Here is a 26614-nt window from a genome sequence, read left to right on the forward strand (position 1 = left end):
AAGAACAATAGACCCAGAATAGCTAAAGACATCCTGAAAAAGAAAAATGGAGCTAGAGGAATCAGGCTCCTGGACTTCAGACTATACTACAAAGCAACAATTATCAAAACCATATGGTACTGGCACAAAGACAGAAATATAGATCAGTGCAACAGGATAGAAGGCCCAGAATTAAACCCACACACCTACAGCCAATTAATCTATGACAAAGGAGGCAAGGATATACAATGGAGAAAGGACAGCTTGTTCAATAAGTGGTGCTGGGAAAAACGGACATGGAAAAGAATGAAATTAGAACACTCCCTAACACCATACACAAAAAGAAACTCCAAATAGATTAAAGACCTAGATATAAGACCAGACACTCTCAAACTCTTAGAGGAAAACAGGCCAAATACTCTCTCACATAAACGACAGCAACATCTTCTCAGATCCACCTCTTAGAGTATTGACAATAAAAACAAAAATAAACAAATGGGACCTAATTAAACTGAAAAGTTTCTGCACAGCAAAGGAAACCCTAAACAAAACAAAAAAGACAACCCACAGAATGGGAGAAAATCTTTGCAAATGAATCAACTAACAAGGGATTAATCTCCAAAATTTATAAACACCTCTTACTGCTCAATACCAAAAAAACAAACAACCCCATCAAAAAATGGGCAGAAGATCTAAACAGACAGTTCTCCAAAGAAGACATGCAGATGGCCAAAAAACACATGAAAAGATGTTCAACATCACTCATTATTAGAGAAATGCAAATCAAAACCACCATGAGGTACCACCTTACACCAGCCAGAATGGCCATCATCAAAAAGTTTACAAACAATAAGTGCTGGAGAGGGTATGGAGAAAAAGGAACACTAGTACACTGTTGGTGGGATTATAAATTGGTGCAACCACTATGGAAAGCAGTATGGAGATTCCTTAGAAAACTAAACATAGAACTACCATTTGCTCTAGCAATCCCACTCCTGGGCATCTATCCAGAGAAAACCATTACTCGCAAAGACATATGTACTCTGATGCTCACTGCAGCACTATTTACTATAGCCAAAACATGGAAACAACCTAAATGTCCCTCGACAGAGGAGTGGATCAAGAAGATGTAGTACACAATGGAATATTACTCAGCCATTAAAAAGAACAAAATACTGGCATTTTTAGCAACGTGGGTGGACCTAGAAACTATCATGCTAAGTGAAGTCAGCCATACAATGAGACACCAACATCAAATGCTTTCACTGACATGTGGAATCTGAAAAAAGGACAGACTGAACTTCTTTGCAGAACAGATGATGACTCACAGACACTGAAAAACTTATGGTCTCCAGAGGAGACACTTTGGAGGATGGGGGGATGTGCTTGGGCTGTGGGATGGAAATCCTGTGAAACTGGATTGTTATGATCATTATACAACTACAGATGTGATAAATTCATTTGAGTAATAAAATAAATAAATAAATAAATTCCAAAGACCTGGAGGTCTACAGTTTACCCAGTAAAGGCTTCAAATAGCTGTTTCAGGGAAAATCAGTGAGTTACAAGAAAACACAGAAAGACAACTCAACAAAATCAGGAAAACAAGGAGTTCCCACTGTGGAGCCACATTAAGGATCCAGCATTGCCATAGTTGCAGCTCAGATTTGATCCCTAGCCCAGGAAATTCCATATGCTACAGGTGTGGCCATTAAAAAAAAAAAATCAGGGAGTTCCCGTCGTGGCGCAGTGGTTAACGAATCCGACTAGGAACCATGAGGTTGCGGGTTCGGTCCCTGCCCTTGCTCAGTGGGTTAACGATCTGGCGTTGCCGTGAGCTGTGGTGTAGGTTGCAGACGCGGCTCGGATCCCGCGTTGCTGTGGCTCTGGCGTAGGCCAGTGGCTACAGCTCCGATTCGACCCCTAGCCTGGGAACCTCCATATGCCGCAGGAGCGGCCCAAGAAATAGCAACAACAACAACAACAACAAAAAGACAAAAAGACCAAAAAAAATAAATAAATAAATAAATAAAAAATCAGGAAAACAATTCCAAACAAGTTTAGAAGTTTAACAGAGAGAGAGAGAGAGAACATAAAAAAGAACCAAACAGAAATTCTGGAGCTGAAGAATATAATGAATAAAAAAAAATGATACAGCACTAACATTAGAATAAAATCAAACAAAAGAAAAAACTCTATAAGCTGTGCAATTATCCAGTCAGACGACAAGGATAAAAAGAATTAAAGAAATGATATATGGATAATTTTCAAATTATTGGAGTTCCAGAAAGAGATGAGATAGAGAAGGGAGCAGATATCTTATAAAAAGAAATAATGAGGAGTTCTTGGGTGGTCTAGTGGTTAGGATTCAGTGCTTTCACTGTTGCAGCCTGGTTAAAACCAAGAAAGAAAGGAAGGAAGGGAGGGAGGGAAGGAGGAAGAAAAAATAGCTAAGAACTTCCCAAATCTACAGAGAGATTTGGATATCCAAGTTCCTGAAGATCATAGATCACCAAATAAGATCACTTAAAGAGAACTTCTCCAAGACACATTATAATAAAACTATCGAAAATCTAAACGTACAGACTCTTAAGCAGTAATAAAATGGAAGCTTGTAACTACAAGGGTAGGTAACAGTGGACTTATCATCAAAGACTCTGTAGGCCCAAAGAGAAAAAAAACTCTAAAAGAAAAAAAACTGCCAGAGTTTCCATTGTGTCGCGGCAGAAACAATCTGACTGGGAACCATGAGGTTGCGGGTTTGACCCCTGGCTTCGTTCAGTGGGTTAAGGATCCAATGTTGTTGTGAGCTGTGGTGTAGGTCGAGAATGTGGCTTGGATCCCACATTGCTGTGGCTGTGGCTGTGGCTGTGGCCAGCAGTTGCAGCTCCAATTTGACCCCTAGCCTGGGAACTTCCTAAAAAGCAAAAAAAAAAAAGAAAAGAAAAAGGAAAAAAAACTGCCATCCAAGAAAACAATACCTAGCAAAGTTATCCTTTAGAAGTGGAAGAGAGATAAAGACATTCTCAGACAAACAAAAGCTAAGAGAGTCTATCCTTACAAGGAATGCTGAAAGGAGCCCTACAAGTCGAAACGAAGGGATGCTAATTAGTAACATGAAAATGCATGAAAACATACCACACACCGTAAAGCTAAGTATATAGTCAAATTCAGTTTTTTTTTTTTTGTCTTTTTAGGACTGCACCCAAGGCATATGGAAGTTCCCAAGCTAGGGGTCAAATCAGAGGTGCAGCTGCCAGCCACAGCTACGGCCACAGCAAGGTGGGATCCAAGTCATGTCTCCAACCTACACCATGGCTCAACAGCAACATCAGATCCTTTGACCACTGAACAAGGCCAGGGATCAAACCCATGTCCTCATGGATGCCAGCCGGTTTGTTACCACTGAGCCACAATGGGAACTCCACAGAATATTTTAATACTGTATTATGACAGTGTGCTAACCACTTAACTCCATAAAATAGGTTAAAGGACAAGAGGATTCGGATGAAGCAAAGAGGACCCTCAACCATGAACTTTATAACAATGCCCTCCATACTGAAAGCATGTAGGGTTGGTGACAGCTGCATCAACTTCCCTCTAATGATGATGCTGTTCATGCTGTAAAACTCCACCTTGCCGTTTTTCAATATAAAGAATATGCTTATGAAAAGCAAAAAAAAAAAAAAAAAAAAAAAAAAAACATAAAAGAAAAAAGACAAAAAACAAAGAGAATTAAAAACAGCTATGGCTAGGTAGTTCCTGTTGTGGCTCAATGGTAACGAACTCAACTAGTACCCATGAGGATGCAGGTTCAATCCCTGGCCTTGCTCAGTGGATTAAGCATCCAGCATTGCCAGTGAGCTGTGGTGTAGGTCACAGATGCAGCTTGGATCTGGCATTGCTTCGACTGTGGTGTCAGCTGGCAGCTATAGCTCCGATTTGATCCCTAGCCTGGGAACATCCATATACCACAGGTGAGGCCCTAAAAGACCAAAAACAAACAAACAAAAAACACTATAATAATTTGCATATTATTATTGAATACACAGTATAAAGAGTTAAATTGAGGTGTCCAAAATAGAAAGGGGAAGGGAATAAGAGTAGTTTTTGTATGTGATCAAAGTTAATTTATCAGCATAAAAGAGACTTACATCTATGAAATGTTTTAAGTAAGACTTGTGGCAACCACAAAACAAAAATCTATAGTAGATTCACAAAAGATAAAGAGAAAGGAACCAAAGAATATCATTATAATCAGTTCACAAGGGGAAGGAGCAAGAGCAGAAGAAAAGAACAAGGGAAATAAAAATCCTTAAGGGAGTACCCCCATGGCTCAGCAGTAACAATCCTGTATCCATGAGGATACAGGTTCAATCCCTGGCCTCACTCAGTAGGTTAAGGATCAGGTGTTGCCGTGAGCTGTGGTGCAAGCTCACATCTGGCCTTACTATAGCCATGGTGTAGGTCAGCAGCTATAGCTCCAATTAGGCCCCTAGCCCGGGAACGTCCATATGCTGCAGCTACAGTCCTTAAAAAATAATACATAAATCAGCCTTAAATAACTTATAAAATGGAATTAGTATGTCCCTTACCTATCAATAATTACTCTAACTGTAACTGTATTGAATTCTCCAATCAAAAGGCATTGAATGGATGTATGGATTAAAGAATAAGACCCAACTGTAGGAGACTACAGCTTCAAAGACACAGACTCAATGTGAAGGGATAGAAGATATAATATGCAAGTGGAAACCAAAAGAGAACAGGGTAGCACACTATTTATATGAGACAAAACAGAGTTTAAACCAAAAACCATAACAAGAGAAATAAGGTCATTAAAAATAATGATGGGGTCAGTCCACCTGAGGTAACACACTTCCTGACCTCAAACTACATTACAAAGCCAAAGGAATCCGAAGAGCCTGGGATTGGCAGAAAAAGAGATACATAGATCAATGGAATATAATTGAGAACTCAGAAATAAAACAAACATATATGTACAATTTATGAAAAAGGAGCAAAGAACAGACATTGGAGAAATGATAGTCTTTTCAATAAATGATGCTGGGAAAATTGGACAGCCACATGCAAAAAGAAAAGGAAAAAGAAACTAGGCACTAGTTCATTTCACAAACAAAAATTAACTCAAAATGAATCAAAGACTTTAACATACGACTTGAACCATAAAAATCCTAGAAAAGGGAGTTCCTGTCGTGGCGCAGTGGTTAACGAATCCAACTAGGAGCCATGAGGTTGCGGGTTCAATCCCTGCCCTTGCTCAGTGGGTTGCCAACCCGGCGTTGCCGTGAGCTGTGGTGGCTCGGATCCCGCGTAGCTGTGGCTGTGGTGTAGGCCGGTGGCTACAGCTCCGATTCGACCCCTAGCCTGGGAACCTCCATATGCCGAGGGAGCAGCCCAAGAAATAGCAAAAAGACAAAAAAAAAAAAAAAAAAAAAAAAAATCCTAGAAAGAAAAATAGCCAGTACGCTCGACATCAGTCTTAGTAACATCTTTCTAGATATGTCTCCTTAAGCAAGGAAAACAAAAGCAAAAATAAACAAATGGAATTATATCAAACCAAAAAGCTTCTGCACAGCCAAGAAAATCATTAATAAAACAAATACAACCCACTAAATGAAGATATTTGTGAATGATACACCCAATAAAGGATTAATATGCAAAATATATAAAGAACTCATATGACTCAATGATAAAAAAACCAACCTGATTTTAAAAATAGGCAAAGGACCTAAATATTTTCCCAAAGAAGATATACAGCCAGCCAGCATGCACATGAAGACGCACAACATCACTAATAAACACGGAAATGCAGATCAATACCACAATGAGATTTCACCTCACACTTGCCAAAGTTACTGCTATCAAAAAAACAGATAATAACAAAAGTTGGTGAATATATGGAGAAAAGGGAACACTTTTGCACTGTTAGAATGTAAACTGATGCAGCCACTGCGGAAAACAGTATGGAGATTCCTCAAAAAATTAAGACCAGAATTATCATATGATCCAGAAATTCCACTTCTGGTTACTTACCCAAAGAAGATGAAAACTCTAATCCGGAAAAATATATGCACTAAGTTCATTGCAGCATTATTTACAATAGCCAAGAAACAGAAACAACCTAAGTGTCCATCAACAGATGAATGGATAAATATGTGGGATACAAACACACACACACACACACACACACACACACGCGCGCGCGCGTGCGCGCGCAAAAAACAGAGTACTACTCAGCCATTGAAAAAAGATGAAATTTTGCCATTTGTGACAACATGGATAGAACTTTAGGTTGAAATGCTAAGTGAAATAAGTCAGACAGGAAAAGACAAATGCCGTAAGATTTCACTTATAAAAAACTAATAAACAAAAACAAAACAAATGAAGAAACAAAAACAAACATGGTGCTGCAGAGAACAAAGTAGTGGATATGGAGGCAGGTAAACAGGTAAAGGGGATCAACTGTACAGTGATGGATGGAAACTAAATTTTTTTTCCACAAGTATAGAGTTTATGGTTAGAGACACAGTGCAACATTTGGGTGGGCATGCAGAAAAACAGTTTATCTATTTAAGTCAGAAGCAAAGCAGTAATACAAAAGAGAAGCGTGGGTGCGAGCATCCTCCTGAATGAGGAGCGCGGAAACTAAATTTTGAGCAAGTTGTAGGGAATAAAGAAGTAGAAATATAATATACAATGAAACATATATTGTTATAAATCAATGTTATCTTAAAATTTACATTAGGTTTAATTAAACAAAAGGAAGGAAGAAGAGGAGGAAGGAAGAAAGAAAATGAAAACAAACTGAATGACTAGAAAAACAAAAAGGCTAAAACGACAGGTGCTGAATTAGGTGTGGGTAAGACTTGACGAGAAGATTATAAAAAATCTAGGATTGTATACTCAGATATAAGAGAAATTATAAACAATGCATTATCAGTATGGTTTCTAATGGAATAATAGCTCTGATCTCCAAACATAGAACCAAAGACCTTCATTTTAAAAAAAAAATACATTTTTACTGTTTACAATGTTTCAGAACTATATTTTGATTCCTTGACTTAACATTTATTTTCAATAAACTGACCATGTTGTTTCTGCTTACTATAAAGGTCTTTTACTGTATTTAATTTTTTTAATATTTCCCTATACTCTTATTATCACATCTTGCTATTTGATTTATTATATTTCCTACTGCATTTCCATCTTTAGCCTAAACAACTAAATACATGACACACATTAAGCTATATGTCATATCCTGACAGCATGTATCATATACTTCCAACAGATTTATCCAGAATATGCTTCACTCAAGTACCATCACTGCATTGTAAAGAGAAATTGTTTTTCAATTTAACAGTCAATAAGTCAGCTAAAAAACAATATTGTCACAAAATTGAAACATAAACTATATTTGCAAAGACAGAAAAGTGATCTGGTTTCTAAATTTTTAAATGCTAAGTAACTAAATACTTCACCGCTGCCGCTTTTATTAAGAGCAACCCCCACTGAGGGGAGGGAAGGAAAATACAGTATTGCCATCACATGACAAGAGCTGAAGAATGTTACCTTGCGATTCTGATCATAAGCAGAGTCAATCCCCAAAATGCTATTCACTTCCACATACGGATACTTCTTTTCCAGGACGCTGACCACATGTTCAACTTTCACTTTTTCTCCAGTTCTTACTTTGTTATATATCTGAAGAAAGAAAAACCAGATAACCAACTACCCTTTTAAATACAAATTTTGGAATATTTATTACAAAAGATATCAGAATGTAGAGGAAAACAGAGCTATTTCTCTCAAAAGAGCAAATGGGACATATTAACAACTCTTCCATGTATTTCCTTATGCCTTCTTTAGCAATGACACATTCTTAAAATGACTCAATTGGTTCATATGTTAAGTCCCAAATGCTAAATTGTGTTAATTTTTTAAAACCTGAATATTTATAAATACTGAAATAAAAACTCATGTCCACGATGTTTAAAGGGAAAAACATTCAAAATATATATGGCATAATCTGTGTTTTATAAAGGTAAACATAAAGCAACAACAAAACTATGTCTGCACATGTACAGTGAAGCATCTAGAAGGATGCAAGGCAAGCTTTTAACAGCAGCTGCCTTTAAGGAGCAGGATTAAACAGGAGAAAGATTTTAAATCAATACACTTTAATTTTTTTTAAAAATTTTTATAATGAACATACATATTTCTTTCCTGTTGCAACTAAAAATAAACAAACAAAAAAAGAAAATGCAATATCCTCTTGGAATTCCTGTTGTGGCTCAGCAGTAACAAACCCAACATATCCATGAGGACACAGGTTCAATGCCTGGCCTTGCTCAGCAGGTTAAGGATCCAGTGTTGCTGCAGCTGTGACGAAGGCCGGCAGCTGCAGCTCCAGTTCGACCTCTAGCCTGGGAACTTCCATGTGTTGCAGGTGCAGCTCTAAAAAGACAAAAAATAAGAAACCAATATCTTCTCATTCCTACACATAGCTATGAAGGGAAAAACCCAAAAGGCAGACTTTAAAACCTTCTTACCCTCAGCAACTTCTTTTGAATTTATTTCATTCTCATAGCCCTACTGTTAACTATAGTCCACAATCATTTCTCAGAGATCACAGCAACAGCTCACAAACTAGTATCTCTGCCACTTTAATTATTATTAATTTATTTTTATTGAAATATAGTTGATTTACAATGTTGTATTAATTTCTGCTATACAGCAAAGTGACTCAATTATACACCTATAGATTCTCTTTTATATTCATTTCCATCATAGTTTATCCCAAGATACTGAATTCCCCTGTGCTACATAGTAAGACCTTGTTGTTTATCCATTCTAAATGCAATAGTTTGCATCTACTAACCCCAAACTCCCAATCCATCCCTCCCCTATCTCTCCTACTTGGCCACTTTCTTTACCCTTCTTTACCCTTCATCAGATTCATCTCCCTATGTGCATCAGATTGAGGTGGGTTTTCTAGGGGGAGTTGGAGTGGGGAGCTGCGCCTGTGGCATGCATAACATCCTGGGCCTGTCAAGGAGGTGACAATGCTGGGTCCTAACTGTTAAGCTATCAGGGAGCTCCATCAGAATAAGGTTTTCATAAGGTTTTTTTTAAGATACTCATTTTTTCTATTATAATTGATTTAGAATGTTCTGTTAATTTCTGCTATACAGCAAAGTGACGCAGTCATACATTTTATCTATATATTATATATATATATATATATACACACACACATTCTTTTCTCACATTATCCTCCATCGTGTTCCATCACAATTGACTAGATATAATTCCCCGTGCTATACAGCAGGATCTTACTGCTTTTCCATTCCGAAGGCAATAGTTTGCATCTATTAACCCCAGATTCCCAGTACATCCCACTCCCTCCCCCTCCCCCTTGGCAACCACAAGTCTGTTCTCCAAGTCCATGAGTTTCTTTTCTGTAGATATAGGTTCACTGGTACCATATATTAGATTCCAGATATAAGTGATATCATACAGTATCTGTCCTTCTTTTTTTGACATACTTTACTTAGTATGAAAGTCTCTAGTTCCATCCATGTTGCTACAAATGGCATTATTTTGTTCTTTTTTATGGCTTATCATAAGGTTTTAATTGGAGTTTAACTCTGCAATCTGGACACCTGTTACCCTGCCTAATGGCCTCAATGACCAGGTTCTCCTCTCCACTCTGCTTTCAACATATTCCACTCAAGTCATGCTAACAACTTGGAATCACTACTTCTGATTTGCAGCCACTGTTCAACTGACTCCTGTTTTCCTCCTATACTAAGCTGGGACAACTTCCAACTCCACAAAAATGCCCATGGCCATCCCTAGCGGAGCGAGGTCCTAGTGCTGCTGTAACCAGCTGTGCTTCCCACACTGTATTAAATCATATGTGGGGAGGTATCCCCCAAGAGTCCTTGAGGACAGGGGGAAATCCGACTCTTCTTTGTAACCCTAGCAGCCTGGCAAGTGGTGTGTCTTTAAGAAAAGTTGGCCAAATAAATAAATGAACATTTCAATTAATAAAAAGTGTCCCTGGGAGTTCCCGTCGTGGCTCAGTGGTTAACAAATCCGACTAGGAACCATGCGGTTGTGGGTTCAATCCCTGGCCTTGCTCAGTGGGTTGACGATCCGGCATTGCCGTGAGCTGTGATGTAGGTTGCAGACGCGGCTCGGATCCCGCGTCGCTGTGGCTCTGGCGTAGGCGGGCAGCTACAGCTCTGATTAGACCCCTAGCCTGGGAACCTCCATATGCCTTGGGAACGGCCCAAGGCATGGCAAAAAGACAAAAAAAAAAAAAAAAGAATTTCATGACTTGAACATTAAATTGATTCTTTTTTTCTTCTTTTTTTGGGACCACACCGAGGCATATGGAGGTTCCTAGGCTAGGGGTCGAATCGGAGCTGTAGCCACAGGCCTATGCCACAGCTCACGGCAACACCAGATCCTTAACCCACTGAGCAAGGCCAGGAATCAAACCCACAGCCTCATGGTTCCTAGTCAGATTCATTTCTGCTGTGCCACGACGGGAACTTCCTTAAACTGATTCTTTACAAAAATTATCATGATGGTCTTAAACGGAAAAAAAACAAACTTTTTTTGAAGAAGTAGAGAATATCACATTTACCAAAGGCATTAATTAGTGATTTTAAATCACCAAAAGGCAGCAGCCTAAGATACATTAGTGTATTAGTATCTACAGAATTAGTATCTAAGGAATCATATCTTAGCTGAAATCACAGCAATCTATTATTAACCCTGGTATATCAATAAAGTAAAAGCAACTCCTGAAATGTCAAATGCATAAAGTTTGGGTGAATAATTTACCTTTTCCTCTTTAATCCCCTTACCACATATTATTTCTCAGAGTAAGTTGGATTTTAAAATATTATTTGCCACTTTGAATGAAAACATACATGTGTCAGAGTTTGGAAGGCATGGTAATCATCCATTTCTTGGGCAACGTAGTTATATGCTCTCAGAAGAGCCACTCCAGCATCCTGCATTCCATCCACATCTTCAGAGTCGTTAACCACAAAGATTAAACCAAGTCTAGGGGAGAAGGGGAAGGGCGAGGAGAAGAAAAAGAAACATTTCAAAGAATGCAACCACTTAAAAAAGAAAGGCATCCTTGTACCACCACAAATTCTCTGGCTAAGAGGAAAACAGTCCTCTCTTGCAAACCACAGTTTGTATCCTACTCTAACACGGCTGGCAAAGGCATCCATCACTTACAGATTAGAAAAGCAGGTTCCTAAAGGTGGCTTAGACTTTTTAAGTATGAAAGCAAGCTGTTTCCACATCAATGAAAGGAGGTCATTACTGAAATGAAAGGTATTGCTATAGTTTTACATGGAGATTTTGTTTTTAAATAAAGATTAGGGAACTAACAAGGACGTACTATATATAGCACAGGGAGGTGTACTCAGTGTTCTGTAATAATCTATGAAAGAATGGATATATGTATATGTATAGCTGATTCACTCTGCTATAAAGCTGAAGCTAATACAAAACTGCATTAAATTAAAAAATAAAATAAATTTTAATTTAATAAATTTAATTTATTAAATAAAAGTTTTTAAATAAAATTTTAAAAATTAAAAAAAAATCCTACCTCTATAGCAAATCACAAAAGCCACTGATATTAGCATTCTTTTTTCTGTTATTTCAGGTCAAAAAAAAAAAAAAATCAGAAGTTTCACACTAAATTAGGAGTTCCCGTCGTGGCTCAGTAGTTAACAAATCTGACTAGGAACCATGAGGTTGTGGGTTCGATCCCCGGCCTTGCTCAGTGGGTTAAGGATCCAGTGTTGCTGTGAGCTGAGATGCAGGTTGCAGACGCGGCTCGGATCCCGAGTTGCTATGGCTCTGGTGTAGGCTAGTGGCTACAGCTCAGACTCAACCCCTAGCCTGGGAACCTCCATATGCCGCAGGAGTGGCCCTGGAAAAGGCAAAAAGACAAAAAAACAAAAACAAAAAACCAACTAGTAACCATGAGGATGAAGGTTCAATCCCTGGCCTAGCTCAGCAGGTTAAGGATCTGGCATTGCCATGAGCTGCGGTGCAGGTCACAGACAAGGCTCAGATCTGGCTTTGCTGTGGCTGTGGTGTAGGCTCGCAGCTGCAGCTCCAGTTCAACCCCTAGCCAGGGAACTTACATATACTGCAGGTGCAGCCCTAAAAAGAAAATAAATAAGTAAATAAATAGTACAGCCTAAAAAAATAGAGAAAATATAAACATTATAACAAACATTATGTTCTCAGCAGGTATGTGTAGAATTTGTACATATATGGATGAGGTAGTTGAGAATGTTTGTTTTTAAATGAAAATTGTCTTGTTTTTAAAAAATCTCTCTTCTGACGTAATAGAGCTCCAGGTAGAAATGACCTAAGTATTATACTTATGAAAATAAAGATAAGGGCTAGAACCTAGTTATCTCTTCACAGAGTAATTTCCTTTCCCAAGTATCCAGTTTTTAAAAAGGGCATCAGGGTTTTTCTGTTAGCTAAGTTCCAAAATTCAGACTCCTGTTTCTCCCAGGCCCATCATCAAGCACAATCATCCCTTCCTCTCCTTGGTCTAACACATCAACTCAAACCAAACAATAGCTCGTCTGCCTGGGATCTTCCCCTTTTTTTTTTTTTTTTTTTTGAAATTGTAATTATATAAATATATTTATAAATATTTATACAATTATATACTTATACATAAGCACTTACACAGACTTAGAAAAAAACGTAAGAACATTAATTCAAAAGGACTCACTGGAGATACAAAACTCGTTCTTTAGGGAGGGTCCCTTAAAGTCCAACCATTAGAAACCATATTCCCTAACTGTGTACTAACAACACACAAGCATCTTTACGCCCTGGGTCTTTCTACCAGGTGCTCACAACTTCCCTCTCTGTTGCCTATGCATTAAATGCCTTCATCTTACCGCCTTTGCAATGTGAAAACCACATACCCTCTTCTTGTCCCTCAATGCAATTCACTAGCTATTTAATCATGGCCCACTCTGTATCATGAGCCAACTTCTTTTCTGTTCTTATATTTCCCTTTTAACCAAAACATAGCTCTGGCTGTAATTCTCCACCCAACCAGGTGGTATTCATGTTTACATTAAAAATTTCATTAAACTCAAAATCTCTGCTTTTCCAACAATGAAAACCCATTATTTTCTTCAAAGCCTATCTTGAATCCAATTTTTCCATGAATCCTTTGTCTTTCCCAAATATCTGTCTATAATCTTTTGTTTACCTGAAACTCTAAAGCACTTATAACTAATACACGGACAAGACTCAGCACTTGGTCAAATATCTTACTGAAAGTAGGCACAGTAATTTTTCCAAGAAGGTAGAAAGGTGGCTTATATAGCACTCACAGCATGTAGCTCAGTGCTAAGTACAGAATACACAGTAGCATTGGTTAGCTAAGAGCTCTTTTCTTCATTTTCATGTTTTCAAAGAATTAAAATTTTATCAATATGTAAAATTACCAGATATTATTCAGAATGTGAGATGATCTAATCCTTATATGTAAAACCTTAAAACATGGTTCTTAAAAGGCAGTGGAAACCCTGCTGGCCCTGCTGGTAGATCTGGTAACACAAGTGAATAAATGTGCCTATTTGCATTGACAAAAAGCTGAACATACATTTACTTGATAGTCCAAAAAAAGTTCTTGGCAAAGTTCCTTATCTCTGCTGAAAGTGGTGCAGATAACTATGTGATGTGGACACATACTTAGGAAAATTCTCTTTCATTGGGAAGCAAGCTGAAACCAGATGCTATTCTTACACGGGTTATTTATTAATAACGCAATGATGGTAAAATTTTATTCATTGAGAATCAAATTCTCTATCACAAAAGATACTGGCTTCATACTGAACAAAAGATAAAATTGCCATTAACAATCCCCACGATTAATTAACCTACAATTCAGTAGAACCAGACTTGCATTTAAAAATGGCAAAGATAATCTCAGCTAAATTAGATCTATTGCTGAATCAATACAGTGTTACCTTAGTGGTATATGATTACTGAGGAACATCTCAGCTGTGTTAATCAACTCTGCAGTGCTCTCATGAGCAGGATCAACTATGAAAACCTGGAAAGGAAGGGGAAAGAAAACATGAAATGACATGGGGCCATTAAAAACGCCCTAGTCTTTACACCAGAAGGCCACCTTTTTCCAGCCACTTTTGAACCCATAAAAAAGAAGTTATACAATAGCAGTTACCCTCCCTTGTAAAGAATGTGGCACTAAAAGGCTAAATGATTTTTTCATGGTCTTATGCTAATAACACTGGAATTGTATCCAGATGGCTAAATATACTCTTTTTTGGGGGGTGGGGCACAGCATGTGGTTTAATGTGGAATCTCAATTCCCAAACCAGGGATTGAACCCGGGCCACAGTGTTAAAGCACTGCGTTCTAATCACTGGACCACCAGGGAACTTAATACCTATTCTTTACTACATCTAACAAAACCAGTTTTATTAACTCTCCCAGCCTAGAAAATGGAGATTAGCTTCTTGTATACTCATTCAAAGGATTTCTCAATTAAAAATTCATTTAGGGGAGTTGCCATTGTGGCGTAGTGGAAATGAATATGACTAAGAACCATGAGGCTGCAGGTTCGATCCCCGGCCTCGCTCAGTGGGCTAAGGATCTAGCGTTGCCGTGAGCTGTGCTGTAGGTCGCAGACACGACTGGATCCCACACTGCTGTGGCATATGCCATTGGCTACAGCTCTGATTCAACCCCTAGCCTGGGAACCTCCACATGCCCCTACTGCAGTCCTAAAAAGCCAAAAAAAAGAAAGAAAAAATTTTAGAACCTAGTTTTTTTTTTTTTAAACCGTGCCCAGGGATCAAACCCATGCCACAGCAGTGACCCAAGCCACTAATGTGACCACACCAGATCCTTAACCCTCTGTGCCATAAGGGAACAGCCTAAAACCCAATTTTAAAATCATAATAATAGCTATCCCGTATTAGGCTCTCGTGATGCACTTTAAAGAAATAATAATCATCTCATTTAATCTCATTAATCAAATGAAATACACATCTAACAGTGTTGAATAAATTATCTCATATGGTTAAGAGATCAAAATTTTGACTGGGAAGGAAAAAAGCAGTTTCAAGAGTGAGGAAAGTACAGAAGATCATTTCCCTTGAAAGCTCTGAGGAAGCGAATCTTGGCACTAACTTGCCCCCGATCTCTCTGGGAGCCACCTGAGGACAGAGAAAGACAGGAGAGGGCAAAGAGGACCAACTAAGAGCCCTCCTCCTCCTCCATCTTTCTCAAGTAGTGAAATGAGGATAAAAAAGGAGGAGCTGACAGATTTATTTAAGGGAATAATCAAAACTATTAGATTTTAGGGATTATGATATTCAAGAAAAATGGCAGGGACATAGTCATCTGAGTGAAAAAGGAGAACAATTTTAAAACCCAAACAATACCAGAGTTCCTGTGTGGCTCAGCATATTAAGTATCTGGTGTTGTCACCACAGTGGTTCGGGTCGCTGCTACTGCAGGGGTTCAGTCCCTGGCTGGGGAACTTACGTATGCCGCTGGTGTAGCTAAAAAAAAAACAAAAAAACAAACTAAATCAACACAATCTAAACCTTCAGGTTGAGGATGAGGAGCATTTCCCTGTACACTGAGTCTCAGCCCTACAAATGATCAGTGCATTTCCAAACCCCTTCCGTTTGAATATGGAGCTAAAAAAGAGCATATTTAGTGATGGTAGTGATGGGGAGAAGCAGCTGGTAATGGATAGGAGTGAACATTCTAGGTATGACAGAAAAGGAGGGGAGAAGGCGAGGGAGAAACAGAGATCACAGCCAAGCAATAAGGAGTTTTACTTACCATGTTGTGCAGGTTCTTCCTGATCTGTCGTATGACACCAGGAAAGGTGGGGCGGAGCAACTCCTGCAGACTAGAAGGCCATGAACTATATCTGCTATCAAGCTCTAGGTTGTTGATCCACTACAAAAAAAAAAAAAGCACAACACAGTGCATACACTTATGTCACCAATAGTGAAATTTGCAGAAATAACAGTAAGACCTCAAATTATTTCAAAAAGAATCACACAGGAAAAGAGTATTTTCAAAAACACAAAGATAAAGTAGAAAAGTGTGTGACTAAAACACAAGCCACAGAACAGGATAAGGTATTCACAACCTACAAAATCGATAAAGGTCCGATGTCAAGAATATCTATAGAAATCTAAAATATCAATTACAAAGGGCAAGCAACATATGAGAAATGGAATATGAATAATGGAATAAGAATATGAGTAAGAAACTTACAGAGGAAATTCAAATGGGCAGTTAGTACAAGGAAAGATGTACTCTTTCACTAATAATTCAGGAAATATAAACTGAAAAAGCACAATGAAATTTCACACTAATTACATTGAAAAAAAAAATTAAGTTTGTCAAAATCCAAGAATAGGCAAAACTGCAGAATAATGGGAGCTCTCATCCAGTTCTGGTGCCTGGAACAGTCACTTCTGAGATGACCTAGTAAAGTTAAAGCCTTTCATTCCATCCTACTCCTAAGTACTCCAGCTCTAGGAATCTACCCCAAATAAATTCTCACACTTATGCACGAAGACAAAGGTACAAAAAGGGCCATAATAGTACTGCTTATAACAGTAGAAAATCAGAAACAACTTAACATCCATAAAGAAAGGAATAGATAAATAGTATGTGGAGTTCCCAATGTGGCTCAGTGGGTTAAGAACCTAACTAGTATTCATGAGTTTGATTCCTGGCCTCACTCAGTGGGTTAAGGATCCAGCATTGCTGTAAACTGTGGTACAGATCGCAGATGTGGCTTGGATCCGATATTGCTGTGGCTGTGGCACAGGCTAGTAGCTGCAGCTGTGATTTGATCCCTAGCCCAGGAACTTCCACTTAGAGTGCGAACCTAAATATAAATAAATAAATAGTACATAACATTTGTACAAAAAGAGCAAGGTGGGAAGTATGTGTCTACCACCTTAATCTGGTAAATAGATTATTTTTGGAAGGATATACAAGAAATTGATACTGCCTGCTGCTTCAGAGGAGAAAAACTGGACATCTGGGTGAAGAGGTTTTCAATAAATACTCTTTAGCATGTCTTAAATTTTAAACTGTGGATTTATTTATTTATTTATTTTTATTTGGGGGGGCACACCCACAGCATATAGAAGTTCCCAGGCTAGGGGTCAAATCAGAGCTACAGCTGCCAGCCTACACCACAGTCACGGCAACGCCAGATCCGAGCCACTTCTATGACCTACACCACAGATCACAGCAATGCCGGGTCCTTAACCCACTGGGTGAGGCCAGGGATTGAACCCACATCCTCATAGATATAGTCGGATTCGTTTCCACTGCTTCACAATGGGAACTCCTAAACTGTGAATTTATAAAAGATATTTAAATATATCCTTTATTTTTTTTCCCTATGGCACACAGCAAAAGCATTTTTTTTTCAATTTTAGTTTATTTACAATGTTTCTTCAATTTCTGCTATACAGCAAAGCGATCCAGCCACCCATACACACACATTCTTTTTTTTTTTTCCTTTTTTCATACTATCTTTCATAATGATCTAACCCAAGAGACTGGGCACAGTTCCCTGCGCTGTACAGTAGGACCCCATTACTCATCCATTCTAAACGTAACAGTTTGCATCTACCAGCCCCCATCTTTTAAAAATAAGTAAAATACAAAATATGAGACACTAGATCTATATATTTCAACCTACATTAAGTCTTTAAAAAACTGTTGAGTAATTAAGAAATCGATGAAGGATATTGATATGGCATCTTTCAAGATCTAAAAGTGGAGTTCCTGTCATGGCTCAGCGGTTAATGAACCCAACTAGAATCCGTGAGGATCACACAAGTCTTGCATGCAGCTGGGAAAATACAAGCTAAACATTTTCCTAAGAATGCTCAGCTGAACCCTAAAGGGATACGAAAGTGGGAAAATCACTATTTTAACCACATTAAATACAACAACTCAACTTTTTGGAACATTTAAGAGGCTAGTTTATTATGCACACATAGCCCCATATGAACAGTTGTTAATCTTTGATGCCAACAAAAGAGATACTAGGAATAACTTACCTCTCATAAAAGACAAATGCAAAAATCATAATAAAATACTTGGCCAGAGTGCCCCTTGGACATGCTCACGGAATACCTACCGAAATGGCCGGGCTCCTGATGTCTACAGCATAGTCAGCCTCAGAGGGCTGGATGTTCAGTTTCAAAATATTATGCAGAGAAAGGCCCTCTATTCCCAATCTGTGCAGGCCCTCCATCACCCGAGCTTCATTCCTCAATATATCAAACAGACTGAAAAAAAAAAATAGGTATTTAGTAGAAAGGCTTTTTTAAAAAAAAAGCAATTCTCACCATGAAAAAAAATCAGTTCAAACTCAACACCCTATGAAACTAATTGAGAACTCAAAAAGGCAACTATTCCCTTGCTTCATTTTGTCAAAATATGTAGAACAAAGTAGGTAGGACTTGCTTCTTGGTTCGTGTTTAATTATAGACAGTATCTCTAAATATAAACAACACAATTTGAGGGTGAAATCATCCTAAATCTGGATTTTATATTGTAAGTTTTTAAAAACATTGAAGTAATCTCCCTGAGCTATTTCTTACAACACATGAACCTATAATTAACTGAAAATAATTTAACATATATATATACTAAATGATATAGGTTTAATATGTTTCAATATCAGTATTAATTTACACAGACACACACACATGTGATCACAGAAAAAGGTCTCCAGGAATCCACACCCATCTGAGAGGTTGGCTGGGTGAGGAAGAGAAATAAGAAAAGGAAATACTTTTCATTCCCTTATCTCTGTGTTATTTTAAAACCGTTCAAAATAAGCAAATACACGGTTTTAATACTATGGAACATTAAGATGATATCTTTTTAATAAAAAAAAAAACATGGGCAATCTTCTAATGTGTCCTTTACTATTTTTTTTTACTAGCTCTAAAAGCACATAGCTTTAAAGCTTTACTAGCTCTAAAAGCATATAGCTTTAAAGCAATATGCAGACATAAAAGCTCAATTAAAATAATTACATGAAAAATAGCTCTGTGAAAACTGCTTTTTCTGAAGCATTAACAATAGCTTTCGTTTTTACTATTATGAAGCCATAGTGTCACCTGTGCCGATTCTAATTTCAAGAATAAGATCTGAATTATACCTAAATGTCTACTACACCCACCCTCCAAAAATTAAGGAGGACAATTTAAAGCAGTTTAGTCCTGAATTACATTTTAACAAAACAAATATGGGTATTCAAATAATGTGTGCAAGACAGAACACCTTCTAAGATACCAGAGGCAACACTGTGAATAAACCTGCTTCACACTGTTCCTGGAAGCAACAGAACCTGCTCTTTCTCATTTCTATGGTTAACAGGAAAACTGCAGCTCTAAAAGGGCGTCTTCAAAAGACACTTGAGCCTTAAACATACAAGGTCTCAGATGTACACTATGATAAAAAATGATCAGGTTATCATCCTCCCCATCTCAGCCAGAACAGAAGCCTACATAAATGCACTCACTGGGCCCGATAAATCATCAGGCTTTGCAACATGTCACATCAAGGAGCAACAACCGTCTGGACGTGTCACAAGGAGCCACACACTAAATACTTTTCAGAGAGTGGAAAATATTATCCGTACCTGAATATATCCTGCGTCTCTAAATCAATATGGAGTCCATTGATGAACAGTGCTGAATCTCCAGGCTGTAATCCTAAAGCTCCCTTGAAATACTGAAACATTAAAAACTTATTAAGGAACAGGAAGAGAATGTTTAACAAAAACTTCTATGTTTCTAACTTTATTATATGTACAGATGTTGACATCCTCTTATTTACTATAGGAAACCCTAGGCTGGGTTAAGATTTCCTTTCATGCTCTCCCACAGACCATTCTCATCATTTGCTCCACTGCAAGGAAACTATGGGTCTATGTGGCATGCACCCTCCCTTTCTCTCCTTCCAACAATAACTGAAAACTCTGCTATAATGTTGGGGCGCGGGAGGGTGTTAAATAAGCCAAGGGCCAAGAGCCAATTTTCTGTTCTTTCCCTGTGTGTGACGCCAGCCAAGGTTGTGCCAGCAGTTACTAAGAGCTGGGCCTTCTTCATGAAGTCCAGGCGTCTAATCTAAAAGGGTTTCAGGAGTTCCCGTCATGGCTCAGTGGTAATGACCCCAACTAATATCCATGAGGAAGAAGGTTTGATCCCTGGCCTCCCTCAGTGGGTTAAGGATACAGCATTGCCATGAGCTATGGTGTGGGTTGCAGACATGGCTTGGATCTGGCATTGCTGTGGCAGTGGTGGAGGCCAGCAGCTATAGCTCCAATGTAACCCCTGACTGGGCACTCCCATATACCATGAGTGCAACCCTAAAAGATAATTAGATAAATAGATAGAAGATAATTAGATAGATAGATAGGTAGGTAGGTAGGTAGGTAGACAGAAAAAAGGGTTTCAAAGCCCCATACTTCCTTTAAACATCTTCGAACCAAGGCGCGCCAAGAATCTTTGGATAGCTGAGCTCAGGACAGCACCTCCATGCAACCTAGCCTCTGTGAGGCCCTCCAACTGTTGCTCCCTGAAGTGGTGGAGCACACGTAAATGTGCAGCCCCTGCAGCCCACAGACCAGCCTGAGCCTCTGAAAACACCGCTTGATGCCACACTGTAGCTTCTGCTGACTTACAATCTTTCCATTCAATTCCTCTTTCTTTCTAAGGAAACTGGGACTACTGGTCACATATCCAATACCACACAGCAGAGAAGAGAAGAAACGAATCCGATACAAAGGAGAGAACTTTACTCCCCTAACTCTGCCAGGGCTGGGAGAGATGGGCAGGGACCACAGAGTTCCCTTCACTCCCTCACAGTCAGTGGATCAAGAGAAATGAACGATAAGGTCTAGTGCTGCATGGGAAAAACACAAAACAAAACAATGCAGAAGCCATGGCCCTTGCTTCTTTGCCCAGCCGGGATTAAATGACAAGTGACATAAGGGGATAATAGAAAGTTGTGTCGATGAGAGTAAGAATTTGTTTGGTTTTTCATCTTTTTGTCTTTTTAGGGCCACACCGGCAGCATATGGAGGTTCCCAGGCTGGGGGTCCAATCAGAGCTGTAGCCGCCGGCTTATGCCAGAGCCACAGCAATGCGGGATCCGAGCCACATCTGCGACCTACACCATAGCTCATGGCAACACGAGATCCTTAACACACTGAGCAAAGCCAAGGATCAAACCCGAAACCTCATGGTTACTAGTCAGGTTCGTTAACCACTGAGCCACGACAGGAACTCCCAGAATTTCTTACATGGGGGAAACAAGCTCCATATCCACTTGGTCCCAGACTGCACCCAGCATCCTATGACTATAAGATAGACTGACTCCTGCCTGAACACAGCTCCTACCTTATTCTACATCTGGATGCTGGCAAGACAGGTGGGTTTGCTGTGAGAAAATGCATTACACTAAAGAGGTAGCATTTGTGCACATTTTTGTATGTGCTTTATAATTTTTTAAAGCCTGTACTGAAGTATAGTTGATTTATAATTTTGTATTAATTTCTGCTATAGAGCAAAGTGCCTCAGTTATACATACATTATACACGTTCTTTTTCATATTCTTTTCCATTACATCTTATCATAGGGTACTGAATACAATTCCCTGTCCTAATGGTAGGACCTTGCTGATTATTCAATCTGTTTATACTTGAATTCAGGAAGTACCAACATAAAGCTTACATAATTTATGGAGTTCCTGCCATGGCTCAGTGGTTAACGAGTCAGACTAAGAACCACAAGGTTGCAGGTTCGCTCCCTGGCCTCGCTGAGTGGGTTAAGGATCCAGCATTGCCATGAGCTGTGGTGTAGGTCGCAGACGCGGCTCGGATCTGGCTTTGCTGTGGCTCTGGCGTAGGCCTGCGGCTACAGTTCCAATTAGACCCCTAGCCTGTGAACCTCCATGTGCCGTGGGTGCGTCCCTAGAAAAAGACAAAATAATAATAATAATAATAATAATAATTTAATGGGGGAAGGGGCCTAAAATTAAGAGAATATTTGATAATATTTGAATAAAATAATATTCATTTATTGTGAATATTGAAAATTAAGTAAATAAAAACTATCAGTGACTGAAATAACTTCAGTTTAGTAAATATTTGAGATCTGTTTGATTTACTTATTCCTCAAATCTATTGAATTAACTAATACACAGAAAGATTAAGAAAATCTGGGGTAAAGAACAGATTGAACACAAGCATTTCTTCTTTTTTCCCTCCTGAAACTCTCTTGAAATGTGAGTCTTTTAAGAAGGGAAGGAACTCTCTTCAAATTATAAATCCACAAGGAAAGAGAGAACAGGAAAGAAAAAGGACAACTAATTCTGAAAGCTGGAAAGGGGAGGTGTGAATAGCAAATGTCTCAGCAATGCTGGGACAGCCGAACGTGAATGTGTTCTTGTGGGAAAGCCCATAAGAAACCCAAGTTACCCAGTGGAACAATCCTGAAAGGCTCAGAATTGGCAGCAAAAAGAGCAGGTACATGAGCGGGTAATTATTAGGCAAAAATGAATTCTGATAGAAAGCCTTTTTAAGATAAGAGCCCCCACACTCCCCTGCTGATTTTATACAGGCAGGTAACTGCTGTCACAATTCCCTCTAATCCAAAAAAAAAAAAAAAAAAAAAAAGGAGGCTCATTCCCTGAAAAAAGTAAAACAGAAAATCTGGGAACTATATGAAATGAAACATAGTATAGTTGATTTATAATTTTGTATTAATTTCTGCTATAGAGCAAAGTGCCTCAGTTCCCTTCTGAAAAGAGGGGATTCAGCGGAAGTTACCAAATGCTCTGCCCTACTGAGCTAGGACATCTCTGGCAGCCAGATCTCACTCTCTAGGCAGAAGATTAGAAGATCCTTTTCTGGAAACTAAACAACTCAAAAAGGAAAGGTTTAAAGACTCTGTCCCTGGAGTTCCCTAGGAAATGGTCACACTACCTAGCATATAGTCACAAAGCCACACCCTTAGGGCTTCCAATCAGCTTTTTTTTGCTTTTCTAGGGCCGCATATAGAAGTCCCCAAGCTAGGAGTTAAATCTGAGCTACAGCTGCTGGCCTACACCACAGCCAGAGCAACGCCTGATCCCCAGCTCACAGAGTGAGGCCAGGGATCGAATCTGGTTCTTCATAGATACTAGTCAGGTTCATTAACACTGAGCCATAATGGAAAACTCCTCAATCAGCTTTTTATTGCCTCACTCTACAATATGACCAGTCAGCTAGAGATCACCAGACATCTAAGGAAAGCCTTTAACATTAGAGACAAGAGACAAAGAGTTCCCTGGTAGCCTAGTGGTTAAAGATCTGGCATTGTCACTGCTATGGCTCAGGTCACTGCTGTAGCACAGATTCGATCCTTGGCCTGGGAACTTCCAAATGCTGCAAGCAAAGCCAAACGAAACTAAGTCAAAGAACTCCCTCTAAGGCCACTGTGACTATATCGCACAAATCTGGAGTTCCCTGGTGGCCTAAGCAGTTAAGGACCTGGCATTGTCACTGTTGGGGCCCGGGGTTCAATCTCTGGTCCAGGAACTTCTGATGCCTTTGGCACACCCAAGAGAAGAAAAAAAAAGATAAGAGACCAAAACAAAAAGAGAGGCAACTTAAAAGGAAATAGACTAGGCAGAGAAAACACAGATGTAAACCACTCACATCTTCAGAAAGATAAGAGAACACCATAAAAAGAAGAATCCAGGAATTACAATAATCATTGTAAATCAAAAATTCGATAACTAAAGAAAAAAAAAATCTCAACAAAAATTTCTGAAAATTCTTCCCAGAAAGTTTGAAAATAAAAGACAAAAGAACTGGAAAACAGTTTTGAAATAAAAGTTTTGAATTAGGCCAAACTAGCCTAGAAGGCATAACATCTTAAGACTAAATAAATAGGAGTTCTAGAAAAAAGCAGAAAAGAGAAACCAGGAGTTCCCATCGTGGCGCAGTGGAAACGAATCCAACTAGGAACACAAGGTTTCAGGTTCAATCCGTGGCCTCACTCAGTGGGTTAAGGATCCGGCAATGCCATGAGTTGTGGTGTAGGTTCTGGCATAGGCCGGCAGCTGCAACTCTGATGCGACCTCTAGCCTGGGAACCTCCATATGCCACAGGCACAGCCCTAAAAAGACAAAAATAAATAAATAGATAGATAGATAGATAGATAGATAAAGAGAGAGAAACCAAATGGAAAAAACACAAATAATTCTAGAAAATTTCCCAAAACTAAAGGAAATGAGGCGCTCCCTGGTGGCTCAACAGGTTAAGGATCCAGCGGGTTAAAGACTTCCAACCTAGAATTCTATATACAGGCAAATAAAAAACAGAAATGGAAAGCTGATTTCTCAGAGTCTGAAATTTATCTTGCATGCAACTTTTCTCAGGAAGCATGATTTGCTGCACCAAAATAAGGGAGTAAGCAAAAACTTGGAATTCAAGAAATAGGAGATCCAACAAAAAAGGTTAAAGGAAAGTCACAGGATGACTGATAGGCACCAGACATAAAGAACCACTCCATAGTGGCAGAATAAATTATGACATAAAATTATGACAAGAATATACGGATGGTAGAGAGATGGAGAAAGTGGAATACTAGATGATAGGAAGATGGGGAGAAGCAGTGGAATAAATTCAAACTTCATCCTTGTAAGAGAAGGCCAATATACAAGATCTAAAACTGAGAAAGTACCAATTTAAGCTTGCTAAAACTCTGGAGATAAATATCAAAAGAATCAACTAAATGGAGTTCTTGTGGCACAGCGGAAATGAATCCAACTAGGAACCATGAGGTTGTGGGTTCAATCCCTGGCCTCGCTCAGTGGGTTAAGGATCTGGCATTGCCATGAGCTATCATATAGGCTGAAGATGCGGCTCAGATCCTATGTGGCTGTGGCTGTGGCCGGCAGCTGTAAGCTCTGATTCAGCCCCTAACCTGGGAACCTCCATGTACCGCAAAAAAGACAAAAGACAAAAAAAAAAAAAAAAAAAAAAAACATCAACTGAAGAGTTCCCTGGTGGCTCAGCAGATTAAGATCCCAGCATTGTCACTGCTGTGACTCAGGTTGCTTCTGCTGCACAGGTTCTATCACTGGCTGAGGAACTTCCACATGCTGCAAGCACAGCCAAAAAAAAAAAGAATCAACCAGGAGTTGAAAGCAGGTGCTTCTGGGAAGGGGGACACAGAGGGAGTGAGATATGTTCAGAGGATGCTGTTTTTCTAAAGAAACTGGTAGCACCATGATGCTCTGAATTATACTCATATTCAACTTTGATTAAAAACCGGAAGTATACTGTGTGAATGTAATTGTGTTTAAATATATGTATTTCATTCTGTAAAAAAAATTTTTAAAAAAAGGAAGTATAAAAAAGATTACAGAAATGAATCAAAATACCATCATCTTTGAAAAAAGAATTATTGAATGTCACTACTTTAACTCTGATTCCCATATCTTTAAAACTATAATACAGAACAGAAAGGCTACTGTCTTCCACTGGTTTATACCTTCTGATTCTCTTCCACTTCGGTTCTAAGTTCTGAACTCACAGCTGTTTTTGTAATTGCTCTAAGGAAATAAAAACATTATCAGTGCTTGGTTTAGTATTTGATATAAACATCTTCAATTACCCTATATTTAAGTATGAAACAACACATTGTTCAATAAATTACAAAAAACTAAATGGAGAAAGCCTTAAATCTTTACAATGATGAATACATTTCTCTTCTTAGATTTGTATAATTTCATTATCACAAGGTAAAAAACCAAGGAAAAGCAATGGTAGTAAGTTACATTTTAATGTTTAGTCAAACATATGTAACACTATTTCTTTATATGATCTCTACAGCTCACAGGAAAATGTTAAACAAATTAAGACAGTAGACTGCTCATCCCATTTACCACTTGTGGTGGAGGCAGAAATCTTACACAATTATCTTCAACAGCATGCTTGACTCTATGAGAATGTTGACAAGTCCTATCTGAGAAGTATTTTCCTAGACTAATCAAATAAATTTATTTACAAAACACCTCATATGAGACGTCAAAACAGCTCATGCAGCAACTCAAGAAAAAGACTGACAATCATTTAAGTTTCTAAAAATGTGGCTTTTAAAACGAGTTTTAAAACAAGTATGTATGTGGCAGTTCCCATCATGGCTCAGTGGAAACAAATCTGACTAGCATAGCATTCCTGAGGACGCAGGTTCGATCCCTGGCCTCCCTCAGTGGGTTAAGGATCTGGCATTGCCATGAGCTGTGGTGTAGGTCACAGGTGTGGCTTGGACCCCACATTGCTGTGGCTGTGGTGTACACCTGCAGCTACAGCTCCAATTCAACCCCTAGCCTGGGAACTTCCACATGCCACAGGTAAGGCCCTAAAGATTTAAAAAAAAAAAAAAAAAAAAAAAAAAAAAATTATGTATAGGATGTGAAGAATCATCATAGAATTGAAAGCAAG

At 38.8% G+C, this 26614-nt stretch overlaps 1 protein-coding gene across 2 annotated transcripts in view; it reads right to left on the minus strand.

The window, feature by feature from the left end:
* The window catches only part of UGGT1 (UDP-glucose glycoprotein glucosyltransferase 1), a 123472-nt gene that overhangs the window by 69003 nt on the left and 27855 nt on the right, over positions 1 to 26614 (minus strand). For both annotated transcript variants that reach the window (XM_021075942.1, XM_021075941.1), the window contains exons 11-17: positions 25662 to 25722; positions 19757 to 19848; positions 18242 to 18392; positions 15904 to 16023; positions 14052 to 14137; positions 10947 to 11082; positions 7573 to 7704 (exon numbers count right to left, since the gene is read on the minus strand). In XM_021075942.1, coding sequence (XP_020931601.1) covers positions 7573 to 7704; positions 10947 to 11082; positions 14052 to 14137; positions 15904 to 16023; positions 18242 to 18392; positions 19757 to 19848; positions 25662 to 25722 — 778 coding nt within the window. The remainder of the gene's footprint in view (positions 1 to 7572; positions 7705 to 10946; positions 11083 to 14051; positions 14138 to 15903; positions 16024 to 18241; positions 18393 to 19756; positions 19849 to 25661; positions 25723 to 26614) is intronic.

The sequence above is a fragment of the Sus scrofa genome, chromosome 15 (assembly GCF_000003025.6).
Source record: "Sus scrofa isolate TJ Tabasco breed Duroc chromosome 15, Sscrofa11.1, whole genome shotgun sequence".
NCBI lineage: Eukaryota > Metazoa > Chordata > Mammalia > Artiodactyla > Suidae > Sus > Sus scrofa.